The following is an 18,020-nucleotide window of genomic DNA, read 5'->3' as shown; positions in this document are numbered from 1 at the left end:
GCCCATGGGCGCAGCACGCCCATTCTCAGGAAAACATAACTAGATCATGATAGAAACCTCCCACCCAAATTTTTTATTAGGATCGGATCAAAACCCACGGAGATATGCTCGGGACAGACAGACAGACAAGCTGGTAGGCGGACATGGGTAGTCGGCTACCCAATAGAACCTGATGCGATGGGCCCGTTCGATGGGGAATGACCTGAGGAATAAGCACAAGAAAATTCACGATTTTAGCTTCAAGGGTTAATGCTGCAGATTGTTTTTTTCGTTAAAATACCCCCACATTTAGAGGTTTTTTCGGCCGTTGCTGGGCAACGGAGAGGTCCATGGCAACGGTTCTTTCTCACACATAACTAGGACATACCATGAACCTACCATACCAGTTTCATGTATATCTGACTCAGTCTCTGAGATATAACAAACTTCGTTTTTTTATTGTTTTCGACCAGGGTTCATTCAAAGTCTATATTCTCCGACAGTTTTCATAGGATCCGGCTGGAAATTTTTGACAATATGGCTGAATGTACTGCCCACAGTCGCTCATGGACCGATTTTTGAAAAAAGTAAACTTTTGAGATTTTTTTGAAAATGTCAAAGGTCCATTGCTAGGAAACGGATGGGTCCATAGCAACGGTTCTCATTTGCACACAGCTAGGTCATGGTATGAACCTACCAACCAAGTTTCATCGAAATCGCCATTGTATTAACGGAGCACTGGACCGAACAGACATACATATAGACAAGCCAGTAGGCAGACATGGGTAGTCGCCTACCTAATAGAACCTGACGCGATGGGCCCATTCGATGGGGAATGACCTGAGGATTAAGCACAAGAAAATTCATGATTCTAGCTTCAAGGGTTAATGCTGCAGATTGTTTTTTTCGTTAAAATACCCCCACATTTAGAGGTTTTTCGGCTGTTGCTAGGCAACGGAGGGGTCCATAGCAACGGTTCTTTCTCACACATACCATGAACCTCCCATACCAGTTTCATGTATATGTGACTCATAGTCCCTGAGATATAACGAACTTCGTTTTTTTATTGTTTTCGACCAGGGTTCATTCAAAGTCTATCTTCTCCGACAGTTTTCATAGGATCCGGCTGGAAATTTTTGACAATATGGCTGAATGTACTGCCCACAGTCGCTCGTAGCCCGAATTTTGATTTTCGAAAAAATAATTTTTTTATGATTTTTCAAAAATTTCAAAGTCCCGTTGCTAGGCAATGGTGGTGTCCATAGCAATGGTTCTCATTTGCACATAACTAGGTCATGGTATGAACCTACCAACCAAGTTTTATCGAAATCGCCATTGTATTAACGGAGCACTGGACCGAACAGAGGGACAGACAGACAGACAGACAAACAGACAAACAGATCGACGGAAATACTGATAATAAGGGTAGAACAAATTTTTTTGAAAAAAATCTTTTTTTCTGACGAGATAGCCTACCCAACAGACAGACAAACATATCGACGGAAATACTGATAATATGGGTAGAAAAAAAAATCTCAATTTTTTTTTTTTTTCGGCTAGATCGACTACCCAGCAGACAGACAGACACACACCCATAACGAATATAGTGGTCACTTACTGACTCGTGAACCAAAAAGAGCTTTCAGAGATTGCAGACCCTTGCCAGGACTTCTTTTGAGTAGTGTATTTTTATAAGTTTTAGGGTAAATCCAATATGGCTGCCAAATCCTGTGACCTATGACATCATATGTGTGAAGCTTTTGTTTCTCATGGATAGGCAGTCATACTTGTAAAGTTTTGCCTCGATCTGTTCAGTCACTTCAGAAGATGATTTTTGAAGGTTTTCAATTTTTTTTTAAACAATATGGCTGCCAAATCACATGACTGATGACATCATCAGATTCTTTTCTGTGGACCATTTTATCCTGAGATGACCCTCAAAAATGTTCATACTGATCGGATTTAGCATTCTTCCTATGCAATTATGACATCATAACGATGGCACCAATGACATCATTAAAAAAAAAAATCATACTTATTCCCCATGAGGAGTCCTTGCTGTGTGCCAAGTTTCAATTTTTTCCTTGGTGAGGTTTAAGAGATACAGAAGTCCAAAGTTTTTTTTAGTTTAGAGAAAGGTGGCGCCCCCCACCCAGTGTGCCCCCGGAAGTGAAGGCACTTCCCCCAAACTAAGTCACTGTGTTTTTCTTGTCTCACAGTCCTGTGTTGCATCTGGTGTATCCATTCGTCTGTATATCCATGTGCGTGAGATGTGTGCGTGGAAGCTGTACGACAAGCCTTAGTTCCTGTTAAAAAAAAAGTCAAAATAAAAATCCATGTTCTTAAGTCTGCCGCCATTTTGACAATCAATAGAACAGACCATATTAGTACTTGGTGATGTGTTATACAGGACGCAGTGTTTACCTGCAGACTTGACAGCATAAGCCTCCAAAAATGGGTACTGGCCCATGCAACCGCTGCATACCATCTCCTGATAATCACCAGTTTCAGGAGGCGATGCACCGAGATGCTGCGAAACAAATGGACAGCTTGGTTAGCAACGACGACGCAATAAATACAATCTAATTATACCATTGAATCTCGGACGTTGTTCAAAATGACATTTAATGACACATGAAATAACGTGAATTAATGGAATCAACAATTTTTTTTTGATGAAGTATCGAATAAAGATGCTTACTCGGCCATGGTACCAATCCTCACAGATGATGCACTGAATCATCTCATCAGGAACCTGCAGGTGCCACACGAAATAGGACATCATTAGTATGTACACCGGCAAAGTTCATCCCCAAACCAGTTTTCAATCAAAATAAAAGGTATTGCATTTATAATGCTCATGATGCCATGAGCACATAAAGCACTAAATTTACAATCACAGAACTCTTGGTTCAACAAGCAAAAAACAAGGAGCTGATACTCCAGGTCCCCCACCTTATGGGTGGTATGAGGAATCGATCTGTGTAATATGAAAGGTAAATCTTGAACGTTTTTTGAAATATCGCATATACAAGCCAAGTTACTGAGATGGTTGCCATGGCAACATAATTCAGCCAATCACAGCCATGATCTAATCAGGTTGAGATAATGTCATGAGCAATAGATATCTGCAATATGAAAGCTAAATGTTCAACAGTTGTTAAAATATCGGTGACACAAAAGTACACGGACGGATGATCGGTCGATCGCAGCTCACCGCAATGTCCTCCATCACAGGAAACAAAAAACAATCAAAACAAACAAACAAACAAAAAAATAAAACCGAAGACACGAAAGGCTCTGGAGTTACGTCATAATCACGACAAATACGCAAAAGAGCATGAACAGATTTGACATTTCTGAAAGAAGATACATGATTAAAAGTCAATCAGTTCCTTATACAATTAATTATATAAATCGTAATCATAACGAAAGAACACAGTTTATTTGCCAGGGCACAAAATATATTTGTTCCCCCACTACCCCACTCACCCCCCTGAGTGCTACCAAAGAGAGCGGGTGTTTCTAGAATGGGAAATTATTGTTTTAGTTTGTGGAAATGTGGGCCCACCGGCACAGTTCAGACCACAACCATTTTAAATCGAAATATAAAAGATGAACATTGCATTTATAATAATGTTAAAGAAGAAAAATAAATAAATAAGGCCAGCAAAGGTGGATCAAATGTAATCTCTCAGAAAATCCAGCAATTTAATTATGTTCAGGGAGGGAGGAGGTTATGTACCTGGACCAACAGATCCGGTCAACATGTGATGCTGGTCCACATTACGGTTGACTCAATGTCCTCACTCTTAATGCAACTGAGAACATGCAGTAAAGTTATACGGTCTATAGAAAGACAACGTAAACCAATTTTCCCCGAGATGGGGAAAAAGAAAAGAAAAGAAAAAAAAAAAAAAGACGAAACCAGGAAGTTGCAGGGGGGATTGGCTAATATCAAGTCAATGTCAAGTACTATTAAAATACAATCCGTAGCATGTTGTTAATATCTGTAGTAGGTTCCGTCGATATTGATTTTTTTTCCGATATCGAGATACCGGTGGGGTCATAGAGGAATATCGATATTATATTTTTTTTAACAAAAATTAAATATTTCATTTTTTTTTCTTTTTACGCAGGTTACAAAAATACGCAATGGTCCAACATTACGTACACATCATTGACACAGAGTAATTTTTCAAAGTATTCCCGCATGGGGCTTTTTCCCTCCCCATGATGAGGACGGTTATTTTACTTCCAACTTCAACTAGTATTAAAATGATTTTGTTTTAAAGTGAGATCAGTGTTGGTAATCGGCACAAGTCAGAAAACCACTATCGCCGTACCGGTATGACTATCGCGGAACGCTGTACCCATAATCGCTTTCATACCGGTATCGCTATCGCAGATCACCGACTCGGCACAGGAGTTCGAAAGCACACCCGATTCATATAAAATAATAATCAATTGGCAATTGCTTTAAAACCAGCCATGAGGACAAAGAAAAACGTGATTGCTTGTACGGGTGCTCAGATGCTGAGGGTTAAAAGTTAAAACATACTGCACTTACTTCCTGTTACATCTTGATGTCATCTGTTTCACTTTTACTGTTCCATGTTTCGCCGAGATGCCGAATGCAAAGCTTTTAAAATCATGTACGGGATTTAAAGGTTGTAAACACTTTTCTTCGATTTGTAGGTGATATCCCAGTTTCTGTTTTTTTTTTTTTTTCGGTATACCGATAAAGAAAGTTATATCGGTACAACGCCGGACCCTAATCTATAGGTTTGCAGCACGAGGTGGATGAACAAACTGGAGCAGTAAGCATCTCCGCTTAATCTTGGTCTCTTAGTTTAGGCCAGCACCGACATAATCACCCAAAACCTCAACCTCTGCAGTCATATTGGGCCACACATGACCCGCTTGTGGCCCCGCAATGCATCTCCCTGCACCCCCTTCCCCCACCCCTGGTTTTGCAATTTACAGGAACCAGATTCTGCGAACTCATCTCTACAAGATCCTGAATTACCTCTTGAAGATCTTTCTTGTTGGCATGTTCAATCCATGACGACAGTCTTAATGTTTATATAATGTAATTAATACATAGCTCCATTTAAATCCATTAAGTTTGTATGCAGCCAATGGTTGCTGGTTGCATCATTGCTGGGAGCGTGGCTGTACCGCTAATGCAGTGCCCCCTATAGATTTGGGCAGGAATTTGTAATATATTCAGGGTGCCAGTGATAGCTTGCCTCCTCTTCAAGAAAGACACCGTGGAATATTTGACGTCCACCAACTAATGTTGGATGGGACACTCAGTTTAACATCCATCTGAGGGATGGCACACGCACTTATGAATCGCCCTGCCTGTGAAACTCCCAGGGCTGTATTTAGGGCGGAGCCAGTGGAGCACGTGCTCCAGAGCCTCCACAAAATGAGGGCCTCCACATTTTTACCGAAGGCTAAAGGACACGTTTCCAAACACGGAGATAGCGCTGCATATGTACCTAGTTCTCATGGCTACCAACTGCAGTGGGGAGTGGTCCTTTTTGAAGATGAAGCACATGAAAGAGCGACTGAGAACATCGATGGGAGAGGAAAGACTGAGCTCTCGAACACTCATGAGCATTGAGAGTGACCCTCTGCACCAGCTGTCCTTTGATGGAATTGTGGATGACTTTTCCAGTCGGAAGGCGCGTCGAGTCAATATGACAAAGTGAGCTTCCCCACAGCAGCAGCATGATCTTGTGTATCTGATGATTTCATAGACATAGTTCCACCCGATGTATCTTACATTGTTATTTCCAAAAATAGTTGCGGAACCTATTTTTGAAAATTTTGATGATGTTTAAAGTTATTTTTGAATTTTGATGAATAAAGAATGATATTATTGATAAAAAAAAAATGCTTTTGATTCCATTTAAAAAAAAATCTTATAAAAGTCGTTTTTCTCATGTAAATTCACACAGTAAACAACAACATATCTTATATGCAATATTACAGGGGGCCTCGACATACTTAGTGCTCCAGGGCTTCGACATACCGAAACACGGCCCTGGAAACACCGAGATGACAGTTTATAGCTGGGTCAGGATTCGAACGCAGGCTCTCCATCCTGCAGGCCCTCCATTTATATTAAAATATTTCATTTTTGGATTTTTTTATTGCGGTGAAGGAGGTCTTGCAGCCCTTGGAGTTATTTGAGAGCCAGACTTGCGGCCAAATTATTCACTTAGGTTGTCCACCACTGCTTTAGAGGGCAGTTTCTTGTTAACCGGAAGTCAGATTTGTTTTCAGATTACAACTTTAAAGCTTTCAGAACATTTAATAAATTAATTAACCAGTTGAAAAACGACAGCGATGTGCCTTAATGTCCCGAGAAACGTATGCTCAATTGCTTCACAAATCACTGCTTGCTCAAGTTAAACAGGCAACACAAAATTTGGGTGTGTAGCTTTCAAACCTCATCATCCTGGTCAGGGTATGGTCTCTCACAAATGCAGTATAGCCCTTGAAAGTTGTGGTTGTACTTGTTTTCTTTGTTGATGGGGTCTTTATCCTGAAATAAGAAGGTGGGCAACTCCAGTCATCCTGACATTGAAAAAAGGAAATGAGCCGGTAAACTAGATTTACGGGGGGGGGGGGGGGAAGTAAATTTAATAAATAAGATAAACTTACCGCATAGAGTTTGCAAGTCATGTCTGGGAACTTGTTGTTGCCACAATCACAACGAAAGTTTCTATAAAGTCATTCAAGATGGTGGGAATTGGGAGGAAACACATTTGCCAGCATGACATGTTAATATTTATTCCATCAAAGTTTACACAACAGTTCTTTAACTTATTTACTAATCTAAATCAGAGGAGACTAATGGCCGATGTACGACGCTCGCACACACAAGAAGGGACAACAATCTTCCGCGATTGGCATCTTCCGCGATGGGGCTGAGTCTTTGGGCTCTCACTCAATCACCGCAGGTTGGTCGGTGGTCTTTCCGTCTTCTACAGTCTCCTCTCCAGCCTCGCCCCCCCCCACCCCTGCTCTCTCTGCGATTTGTCCCCACCACATTTCCACAGGGCGCTCAAGGTCCGCCAACAACCCCCTTCTGGTAAAACTACCAAAATCACGAATCACTGCTCACCTTCACCCTTTCATTCCTCTTTTTTGCCACCTTTGGAATCAACTTTCCTCAAAAAAAATCGAGGAAGAAGAAGAGGAGGATGAGGAAGAGGAAGAGGAGATGAAGAAGAAGAATCAGAGAAAGGTAGCGTTTTTTTTTTGATTTAAGATAAGAAATAGAGTGATTAGTTGGGAGAGATGGGGGCCGTTAGGAAAGTGGGAAAGATAGAAATTGAAGATAATAGGGAGAAAAAACAAATAAACACGATCGTACACCGAGGGGAAGAAAGGGTAGGCCTCAAGCCTCAAGGATAGGCCTCAAGCACCCAGTAAGACAAGTTTGACAAAATAGCACGATTACCCATAACTTTCTGTCTTCTACCATCTCCTCTCCAGCCTCGCTCCCCCCTGCTCTCTCTGCGATATGTCCTCACCACATTTCCACAGGGCGCTCAAGGTCCGCCAACAACCCCCTTCTAGTAAAACTACCAAAATCACAAATCACTGCACACCTTCACTCTTTCATTCCTCTTTTTTCCTGCCTTTGGAATAAACTCCCTCACTATTCATTCCCATTCTTCCCTCCAGGCCTTCAAACAGCTGTTCACCACCACCTCTTATCATCCCCCATCCAAATCCTCAATCTTTTCTACCCCCGATAATCCACCCAAACCAACCTCCTTCAAATTCCCTACTTTCCTTCCTGAAAGTCCCTGTAATGTCATCTTCTATTCCCCATGTTCCCCATCCCATCCTTCTCCCTTCCACAGATCTCCTAATGTCTCTGGTCCCCACTGTTTTGTCCTTCCCACTCCCTCCTCTATTGTCTCATGCCCCCCTTGATGTGCGTTATGTGTTAGCTCTCATACGAGCCTCGACAAGGTATACAAAAAAAAAACAACAGGGCCAAGAATTGTGCAAATTTTTTAGTATGTAATAAATAGATGACGTAATTAATTTACGTGTTGGCCTGGGACGTTGCATGTTGGAGCGTCGATTGTCGTGGTTGGCTCATCACGTGCTTTTATGAAATAAATAAACAAACGACCCACAAGGCCCGCAAACCAGCAGAGCGTCAAATCGGCCAAACGGTGCACAGACCTCTTGGTGTAGAGCTCGTGAAGGTCGTGTCCCTCGTGGCACGTGTAACTGCACGCGAGGCACATCCCTGCTGGGACAGCACCACGTGGTGTGCACGTGATGCATGCGTACAAAGCCTGGCGCTTCGCAAAGCCCTGCGGGTGGATGGCAGCGCACACACACACACACACACACACACACACACACACACACACACACACACACACACACACACACACACACACACACACACACACACACACACACACACACACACACACACACACACACACACACACCGACAGCATGGTTCAGCAGTAACACGTGTTGGTGTTCCATCCAATATGGACGGATAACACATGGGATCAGATCATTCGGCAAAGGGCACGAGAACGTCGAACGACATTGCTTTTGTCCCTTTATTAAATAAACTTGTGTATTAATCTTCCCATTTCTGCACAAACGCCATTTAAAATCGGATCAACAAGATAACTCATCGCTCCCAAACAAAGAGCAAGTTTCCCGCCGGAGCAATGTTTGCACAACAACTCGTTCTCTGATCGACATTTGCTTTGCCTGGAAATCCGGCGAGCAGAAACCTTGATGAACGAGAAAGAAAGAGACACACACACACACACACACACACACACACACACACAGACACACACACACACACACACACACACACACACACACACACACACACACACACACACACACACACACACACACACACACACACACACAACGGTTTGGGACGATGTACTCAACGCACGTCCGTGTACGAACAGCGTTCCGAGTCGCTCGCACCCAGCACGGCCGTTGCCTCATTCTCCAGATCCTCGTCCTCTTTAATCACGTCCACCAAGGACACGATGGTATCACCGGCATCTTCCTGCCCATAGTCTTCAGTTCCTTCCTCACTGCGAACATCCTTCGCGTCCTCCTCCTCCTCCTCCTCCTCTTGACGTCGCCGCTTCTGCGCGAATCCGTTCTGCGCCATTTCTTGCCTTTCTTCTCGCGTCCGAGGATCCTGAATAAATATGCGCTTCGCAAATCGAACGGTTTAAAACGACCGTTTACCGAGCGACTTCGCCCTTTAGCCGCGAAAGCGAAAAGCCCGAAAGGTCAAACGACGCGAGACGAACAGACGAGGTATTTGTGCGGAGCGAGACGAACGGGGCTGAAGGAGTCGCGGTTGGCGGTGACACCGGAAGTGCTTTGAGCGGAGTCAGCGCAGCAATGGCGGCGACACCGGAAGTGCTTCCAGCGGGGGGTCACAGCGCAGCAATGGCGGCGTCCTCGATACGCGGTGTGCTGCAGACCGGTGACGGGAAACGCGTGGAGCTCGTCGTTCCCTCCGCCGGTACCTTGCGAGATCTAGTTGGGGCTGTGAGGCAGTTCAAAGGGGAGGTGTCCGCGGTATTCGGACAACTTGTGGAAGAGGAGAAAGCACAGGATGTGTCTTGTGAGAGAGGTTCGGATTCTTCTTTATATTCTTTATGTATGAATAAATAAAAAAAAAAAAAAATATATATATATATATATACATATACAGTATATCTACAATATTATTAAATACGACCCGGAATCTCAAATTGGAATGTTTCATTAATTTGTTTTTGAGAGCTTCACAAATTTTGGCGGTTGGACGAGGTCATTTTGGATCGACGTTTCCGTGGTAACCGACCACGAGACTGCCTCAGGTAAACGCTGACCACGCTCCTCCCACATCTCACTGACGGTGTCCTTCAGGACGATCACGCTCACAATTTCCTTCAATAATTGATCCTTCCTCGCTGGGTTTATCCTTCACCAACTTGGGGTAGTGTTCCATGAGCAATCAGCTTGCTATCGCTTGCCAAGCCAGCCGTTTCTTTGGAGTGCTTGCTTGAATGCTTGAGCGCTTGGCGAGCGCTCTGCAAAGCTGATTGGTAATGAAACACAACCCTGGACTCATGTGCTTTGTCCAGACCAACAATGAAGCACTCTCGTACTTTACTTTATGTGTTGGAAGATTAAGCGGGGCAGCTGTTTAGTAGTCACATGCTTTTCATTTAAATAACGAGTGGGCCCGTTGGTCCAATGGACCAAATTTTCATCGGTCTTCACGGTCTTGGAGCATACATAACTCCATGATGGGCTGCTGAGCCTGGTGTTGGCTCAGTGGTTATGGTGGTGGGATCCTAGGGTCCTGAGTTCAATCCCCGTCAGCCGCTGAATTAATACACCAGGAGGTTGACTCAGCCCGTCATCCTTCCGAGGTCGGCGAAATGAATACCAGTTCCAGTGTGTGTACTGGTAGAGGGGCACTGCATCAGCGACACTATTGCGCCTCAAGAAATGATGGCTACCCCGGCAGCTAAGCTGCCATACGATCACCACACCATGGGCTGCTGGAGCATGAACCTCATCTTTCACCAAGTCATGGGGATTATTGGTTCACGAGTCAGTAAATGACCACTATATTCGTTATGGGTGTGTCTGTCTGTCTGTCCTGAGTATAGCCCCGTGGGTTTTGATCCGATCTTGATAAAATTTGGGTGGGAGGTTTGTATCATGATCGAGTTGTGTTTTCCTGAGAATTGGCATGGTGCACCCATTATGGGCAGAGCCACACCCCAAAAACATGGTTTTATGGGGTAGCCGATTTCAAGTTACATCTTCTCCAAGGGGATTTGTCGAATCTGGCAGGGGTTTTGGTATTTGGTTAGCCCAATGGTACCTGCATAGCCCCACGGAGCTCGATTTTTCATTTTCGTCCCAAGGTCAAGGTCACGAACTTAGAAAATTGCGAATTTTGACATAAAAATCATACGACCGCCCAAACTTTGAGAGCTCGGATGACAATATTTTTTATGCATAATCTTTAGGTCATTCCCCACCTAAAGTCTTGAAACCATTTTGCTCTATCTTGAACACCTTGCCCATGGCGCCCCCTTCAAGTTTGTTTTTACGCAGATTTCATCAAAGTATGGATAATCCGAGGAGTGCGAAATGCCATATAGCCTATATGACGTTATATTGTTCCTGGAATGTTCCGGAGGAAGTTTTGCACCAAAGGTCATAATCCTTGTGGGATCATAGTTGTGGGAATCGAACTGGGTTTTCAACCTTCTTCGACGAACTAACTCCAATAAGCTATAGCATGTATCCTCTTTCCTTATTTTAATGTCCACAACATTGTTTTGTGATAGTGGGGCAACTAAGCATAACAATTGTGCATTTTGTGAGGAAAGCACCAAATTTGGTACACTAGTAGCCTATCATATTATGAACAGATTTGGATATTGGGCCATCTCAAAATTTTTGATGGCAGTGGAAAATGGCTGCCACAGCCATCAGCGGCTGAATTTGAGATGGCCCAATATCCAAATCTGTTCATAATATGATAAGCTATTAGTGTGCCAAATTTGGTGCTTTCTTCACAAAATGCACAATTGTTATTCTATATTTAGCTAAGTTGCCCACTATGACCTTTAAAGGTTATGCAAAGGTCAAATTTTGAAAGTTGTTGAACGAAACCGGGTTTTTGACATTTTGCAGCTAATAACCTGTCACTCGTACCACATCATGTTGATCATTTTTATAACTTGGTCAAACATTATCACATTGTCTCATCCTTGACTTCTGAAACAATCTACATCGTCGAATACCGCTCGTGAACCATTGTCGTCTTCAGACTTGTACGTTCATTATTATATTTGCCAAATTATACTACAACCATTACTATTATTGTTAATATTATTAGTATTAATTAATATATGCTGTGTTACAATGTAATCATTCTTTTTGTTATTTATTGTGCAATTAGAATGTCATGCTGTGGAAGGACCTATTAAGCTGTTCTGTACACCTTATCATGGTGTGCGTTTAAAACATGCGAATTCTTCCTTGTTATTTGTAGTTATTGAGCCCATTCGACTCAGGAGATCAGGACGATCATTCTGGTGTATCACACTCAGCATCAGAAAGCTCCCTCCAGTGGAACTCCGCAAAAAACTATCCCATTCTTCCCTCGAGGTTTTCAAAACAGTTGTTCACCACCACCTCTTATCTTCCCCTATCCAAAATCTTGATCTTTTCTACTCCCGTTAATCCACCCCAAACCTACCTCCTTCAAATTCCCTGCTTTCCTTCCTGAAAGTCCCTGTAATGCCAATTTTGTATTCCCCATGTTCCCCACCCCATCCCTCTCCCTTCCACAGATCCCCTGTCTCTTCCCCACTGTTTTGTCCTTCCCTCTCCTGCCCCTCTTGTCTCATGCCCCCTTGCTGTGTGTTGTATGTTAGCTCTCATACGAGCCTCGACATTGTATGCAAAAAAAAAAACAGTCACACACACAAGAAGGAAGTAGGTCAGATACAACAGTTCAGGAAAAGAAACAGAAGCCCAAAACTATAACAGGGAATCCAAATAATAAAATTAAAAAAAAAATACAAAATTGAAGACAAAGACCACAAGTGCTTAGGTGCTGAAAACAAACTTCAAATAGATATGATAGCTTGGAAGATTAAAAAACAAACAAGCAGTCATAGACTGGTACTTACGAAATCGTCAACTTGACTTCTGACCTTGTCTAATAAAAGCTGTCTCTAGAGAAGGTAGCGCCTCAAACCAGAAGTTTCTACGATGATTCTGTACCAAACCATCAAAAATCGTAACGTCGACCGAAGCAAAAATCTTCATTTCTCCACGCAATTATTTAATATTATTTTTCAAAGTCACAAAACCGTAATATTCGGCCATCCACCAACAATCTTTACATAATCCGACGGCTTAGCGAGTCAGGCATGCAACGAGAACCTTTATTGGGATAAAAAATGACTTTTAAACACCACCTTTATCGAAAACACTGTCAGCGCGCACACGCAAAACCTTTACGTGACTCAACGACGCGTCTGCTCGAGCGCGCTGCACCACGTGACGAGCCGTGACGCGGCGAGTGAAATATTTTTATACAATCTTAAAACGTCTCCAAAACATCCGATTTTTACCAGAATTTCGACAACCGAGTGTTTAGCGTCCTAAGCGATCGCAAAAACCGAAGACAAAATTAAAATCGAAGTTAAAACGAACTCGTAACTTCGACCGAAGCAAAAATACTCCATTTCTCCACATGAATTTACGGAATTATGTTTGACCTCACTGTGACCTTGACCTTTGACCGATTTTGACCAAAATCTAATCAACGCTAGCCATCACCCTCCTGAATCATGTGGTGTAATTTGACATTGGTAGCTTCTTCCGTTCTCGAGTTATCGTGCCTACAAACAAACACACAAACACACACACAAACACACACACAAACAAACAAACACACAAACAGAGGACGGAAGTCATCAATATACTTACGAAATCGAGTAAAAACGATAAGGAATCAAACAACAGGAGAAATCAAAGTCACATGTTTGAGAGGAACCCGAAGAGATTCCACCACAAATTAGGGAAACAAGAGCAGAATGTGTTAACTCCACCTAGAAAAGTAAAGCCAGAAAAATTCTGGAAAGGAATTTTTAGAGATCGAAACGAACATAACAAGGAAGTAGAATGAATCCTGGACTTGGAAAAGAAGAGGCAACATCTCGAGGAAATGCCTCCAGTGATTATTGATGAAGGAAATTTTTTAGAAAACAACTTCAAACTAGAAGGGCACTCGGTAGAGCGCATACCTCCGCCACGTAATGCCTGATCCACGCGAACATATTGGGCCCAATACATTTTTGAGATATCATGCCATATATTGTTTTTAGCCCCATCTCTCAATGGTGAAGAATCATTTGATAAATTAAATAGTTCTCATATCCAGATCCGGATTCAGATCTTCACCAAAATCGAATCAATTCTTCCTTGTCACCTCCCAACCTGTCCACCAAGTTTCATCTGAATCCGTCCACAACTTTTTGAGATATCCCGTACACAGACAAACAGCCAGAAAGGGGTGAAAACATAACCTCCTTCACCTTCGGTGGCGAAGGTAAAAATTAAACATTTCGTTTTTTAAAGTTCCTTCAAACGTGTCGTTGGAGTGCTTGCTTGGAGCGCTCAAGCTTCGATCTCTACAAGCTTCCATGGCGATACCGCGATTGTTCATGTGCACATCTCCGGCGTTGAGAAGGCCAAAAAAAATTAGATGATTACATTGAGTAAAAATGTTTTCAGTTACAAAGCAATGAATCACCATGTCACGGCAGGATAGCTGAGAGGTACGCACGCTCACTCCAAGCTGTCTAGCCTGGGTTGAAATCCCTACCCAGCTATAAACTGTCATCCTAGTGTTTCAGAGGCAGGGTGATTCATCAATGTTTGCTATCCTTTGGATGAACGTTAAACTGTTAGTCATGGCTGGAACCCCCCCCCCCCCACCTCTCCTCTCCTCCTCCACACTCGTCCCTCCCCTCTCTCCCCCTTCCCCTCTTTACCACCTCCAGAAAACTCATGGAAACACGAACCATGGGCAATCGTTGAAAATATGGACTTCATGCTCATGTACGAGCTGATGATCTCATCGAGCGTGAACAAGCCTTGCGACCGGACATCGTTTTCAGGAACAAAAAGGAGAAGCTAGCATTGCTGATTGAGATATCAGCACCCAGCGATTTTGGATTAAATAATGCAGAAATCAAGAAAATGACCAAATACCAGGACCTCAAAAATGAGATCAAGAAATCTTGGAAGCTGAAGAGCATTGAAATTGCACCAGTGATAATTGGAGCAACTGGAATAATAAAGAAGAACTCCACTGAGATTCTAAAAACCATACCCAGGAATATTACCACAAACGAACGACAATTGGAAGCAGTCCGGCGTTCGGTGACTATCCTGAAAAGAGCCCCCGGACCAAAACCCTCACAACAACAAAGTTGAACAGCTTGGTCCATGAACCGTGATCCCTTACCAAAGCAGAGGTGGATACTTTGAGTCCCGGGGGGACTTTGTTCTGTCTCCTCAAACCCACAAATGGACATAACAACCAGCGACGCGCGCGCGCGCACACACACACACACACACACACACACACACACACACACACACACACACACACACACACACACACACACACACACACACACACACACCTACTTAATACGATCAAAATTGCCTTTTTGATATTGTGAGAGCAGGGGGTGCTGCATATCGTCACACCCTCCTTCAGATTATGCAAAGTTGGCTGTCACATTTGAATTCAAGTTGATCCGATGGACCATACATAGTCTGTTTCAGAGCGTTGGTTCTGCCGAAGTTGTTTCTGGGTCAGGGTTATGTTGGATGGTTTTCCATCCCTCTCCCAGCAGCAGTTGGGGCAGGAATTTGGAACTCATGAAGGAATGCAAGTTGTGGAGCTGAAAAAAAATCCTATAGTAATCGGGTGTTGAGATCCTATCAGAACTTTTTATAATTTGCACTACCAGGAATATCACAAAGGCATGATGGGCCAAATAGCCTTTAATAGGGATATGTTCCGTCAGCAAGTGGCTTCCTTAATTCAAAGCGTTCAGGCAAGCATTTCAAAGGAACAGAGTGCTTGGCACCGCTTAACAACTTGGTGGTCTCCATGGAAACAATGCTATCGTGGTATTCGAACAAATGCTGTCTGGGCCGTCGTTTTCAGGTTTACTCGATCCTCATGAAAAAAAAAAAACTTCTCCAAAAGAGTTGATTGTGTTAGCAGCGGCTACAGAGTATGAGGAAGAGGGAAAGAAAGATAAACAAGATGGTGACTTTGCGCGACCCCCACCCCTTGTATGTCATGACGTCGATTTCTTCGATAAACTAAATGTCGACACAAAGAAGTCTTCTCCATGAAGAAGGAGGGGGAAGGATGAGGAAGGGGGTTAAGGGGGAATGGTTTTGCATTGTTTTCAGATCTTTAAGAATTTGGATGAAAAGTAGAATTAATAATAAAAGTATGACATGCATGTTTCAATACGATACGAGTATCGATAGCAGGGGCATCAACATTTCATTGGTTGTATTTTTTTGAATCAGACTTCAGCAGACATTTTTTGCTAACATAACGAAGCACCTCTCTTGATCGATTGCTCCTCTTGCCGAGCGACTTGCAAAGCGGTTGATACGGAATGGCTGGGTTGGCAAGTGACGAACTGCTTGCTAATGGAACACACCCCTGTGCCTGAGAGACCCTTTTCCCTGACATCCAGGTAACGGGTTACATTTGAGCACGACCAATCAGCACAGGGTAACAAGGTTGCTCGCCACCACGTTTACGCTTCAACATCCTCTGCTTCATAAGCCCGGTGTTGGCTTAACGGTTAAGGTGACCGACTGAACATATTAGGGTCTTGAGTTCAAATCCTGCTTGGCTGTTGAATTAATACCAGGTGGGGTTGACTCAGCCTGTCATCTTTCAAAGTTGGCAAAATGAGTACCACAGCTGATTGGGGTAGGAAGCCATTCGAGTATCCTGCGTCGGAGTGGTGACCCGTCTGGGATTGTACTCCTTAACCAATGATGAGTGCCTCGGCACAAAAGGAATGGTTATTTGTTTATTCTTTGCTTCTTAACCTTATATAATGTGGAATTCAAGTTGATGTGGAATACAGTGTAAACTTTCCAAGAGCCATCAGAATGAAAGGTTTTAATGATTACCAAAGTGAAATAGTTATATTTCTGATAGGTTATTTCTTCCGTCGCAGTGCAAGGAAAATCTGAGAGCGAGGAAGACGAGGATGAGGATGAAGATGAGGATGAAGAAAAAAACAGGGAAGATAAAGGCAGTGGAAGGCAGGACTGTGGGCACAGCAGTCCAGCAAAGAAGAAGAAAATGATGTGTTATGCCGAATGGGATTTTGCAATCTCATGCAGGTCTGTTTAAAAAAATAAAATAATTTCTTTTTATGCTGTGAGTGATGATAATATACAACCGAGTTTGTGGGAGAGTACAGTTGGTCTTTGTACAAAAGTCAGCATCAATCCAGGAAGCTTATTGGGTGCATGGGGCTGTCAGGATAGCCCATAGGTATGTGCACTTGACTCTGAGCTGTCGAGCCTCGGTTCGAATCTCGGCCCAGCCATAAACTGCCGTTTTACAGGCCGGGCGATTCAACAGTATGTGCCATCTCTCCGATGGAAGTTAAACTGGACTTCCCGTCTGGCAGCATTAGTTTGTGGACGTTAAAGACGATCGTCAGCACCCGTGCCACATTTCTAATTCCTGCTCTAACCTACAGGGAGGGGAGCACTGAATCAGCGGCATTGCTACGCCCCTGCAAGAACTGATGCTAATCCGCAGCCATGTGTTGCGTACAAAAGACGACGACATTGGATGCTGCCGGTCTTTATTTGCTTGCACTGTACATTGCAGCTTGAACAATATTATTTTTTTATATCAAATGGTGTATTTGGCTCAAGCACAATCCTTGTTATTCAAAAATAAAAACTATTGTTTGAGTAGTTTTCAAATTAAATTTTGCTTCAAAAATATCTGCTGCAAAACTGAAATGTAGAATCATGTTCTGAGTTTGGTTAAACTATGGCAATGTCCAGTCAATCACCTTTTCAAAATAAAAACAAACTCACATCTTGCCTTTTACATCGACAAACAACTCCGATTACAATCACGATCATGGAAAGCGGACGTGAGAGGTGACAGGAACGAAGGCGAAAATAGGCCTGCAAGAGCAGTTCGGAGAGAGCTCAGTTCCAAAGTTCTCAGAGTTGAGTGCAGTTCTGAGGATGGGAGAGAAGAGCTCGAGTGGAGTTGGTTCGAGAGCAGCTTCGAGGTGAAACATGCCAAGCGTCGTGCCTGGGGAACGTAGCGGGACGGGCACAGAGCAGCAGGCAAATGGAGCGCGGAGACGCGGCTTCCAGGCATGGTCACC

General features: G+C 43.3%; 2 protein-coding genes across 3 annotated transcripts in view; one reads left to right on the top strand and one right to left on the bottom strand.

Moving 5' to 3' along the window:
* The window catches only part of UBR7 (ubiquitin protein ligase E3 component n-recognin 7), a 30,564-nt gene extending 21,330 nt beyond the window's left edge, over positions 1-9,234 (bottom strand). For both annotated transcript variants that reach the window (XM_085851313.1, XM_085851312.1), the window contains exons 1-6: positions 8,954-9,234; positions 8,200-8,333; positions 6,658-6,718; positions 6,443-6,538; positions 2,681-2,734; positions 2,410-2,509 (exon numbers count right to left, since the gene is read on the bottom strand). In XM_085851313.1, coding sequence (XP_085707439.1) covers positions 2,410-2,509; positions 2,681-2,734; positions 6,443-6,538; positions 6,658-6,718; positions 8,200-8,333; positions 8,954-9,181 — 673 coding nt within the window. In that variant the 5' untranslated portion in view covers positions 9,182-9,234. The remainder of the gene's footprint in view (positions 1-2,409; positions 2,510-2,680; positions 2,735-6,442; positions 6,539-6,657; positions 6,719-8,199; positions 8,334-8,953) is intronic.
* A 186-nt stretch (positions 9,235-9,420) lies between these two features.
* Positions 9,421-17,731, top strand: LOC147013934 (uncharacterized). The gene is made up of 3 exons (XM_085851314.1): positions 9,421-9,655; positions 16,836-17,004; positions 17,370-17,731. Exons 1-3 carry the CDS (start codon positions 9,421-9,423, stop codon positions 17,416-17,418), a joined length of 453 nt encoding a protein of 150 aa, XP_085707440.1. The 3' UTR covers positions 17,419-17,731.
* Positions 17,732-18,020: the final 289 nt, after the last annotated feature.

This window comes from Eptatretus burgeri, chromosome 13 (assembly GCF_056783735.1).
Source record: "Eptatretus burgeri isolate ZD-2024b chromosome 13, Ebu_testis_v1, whole genome shotgun sequence".
Classification (NCBI taxonomy): domain Eukaryota; kingdom Metazoa; phylum Chordata; class Myxini; order Myxiniformes; family Myxinidae; genus Eptatretus; species Eptatretus burgeri.
This window is presented reverse-complemented; position numbering and strand designations above follow the sequence as displayed.

Coding starts and splice junctions, on each gene's coding strand:
- LOC147013934 (XM_085851314.1), top strand. CDS start 9,421: ATGGCGGCGACACCGGAAGTGCTTCCAGCGGGGGGTCACAGCGCAGCA. Junction 9,656..16,835: donor GGATGTGTCTTGTGAGAGAG/GTTCGGATTCTT, acceptor CTTCCGTCGCAG/TGCAAGGAAAATCTGAGAGC. Junction 17,005..17,369: donor GATTTTGCAATCTCATGCAG/GTCTGTTTAAAA, acceptor TCTAACCTACAG/GGAGGGGAGCACTGAATCAG.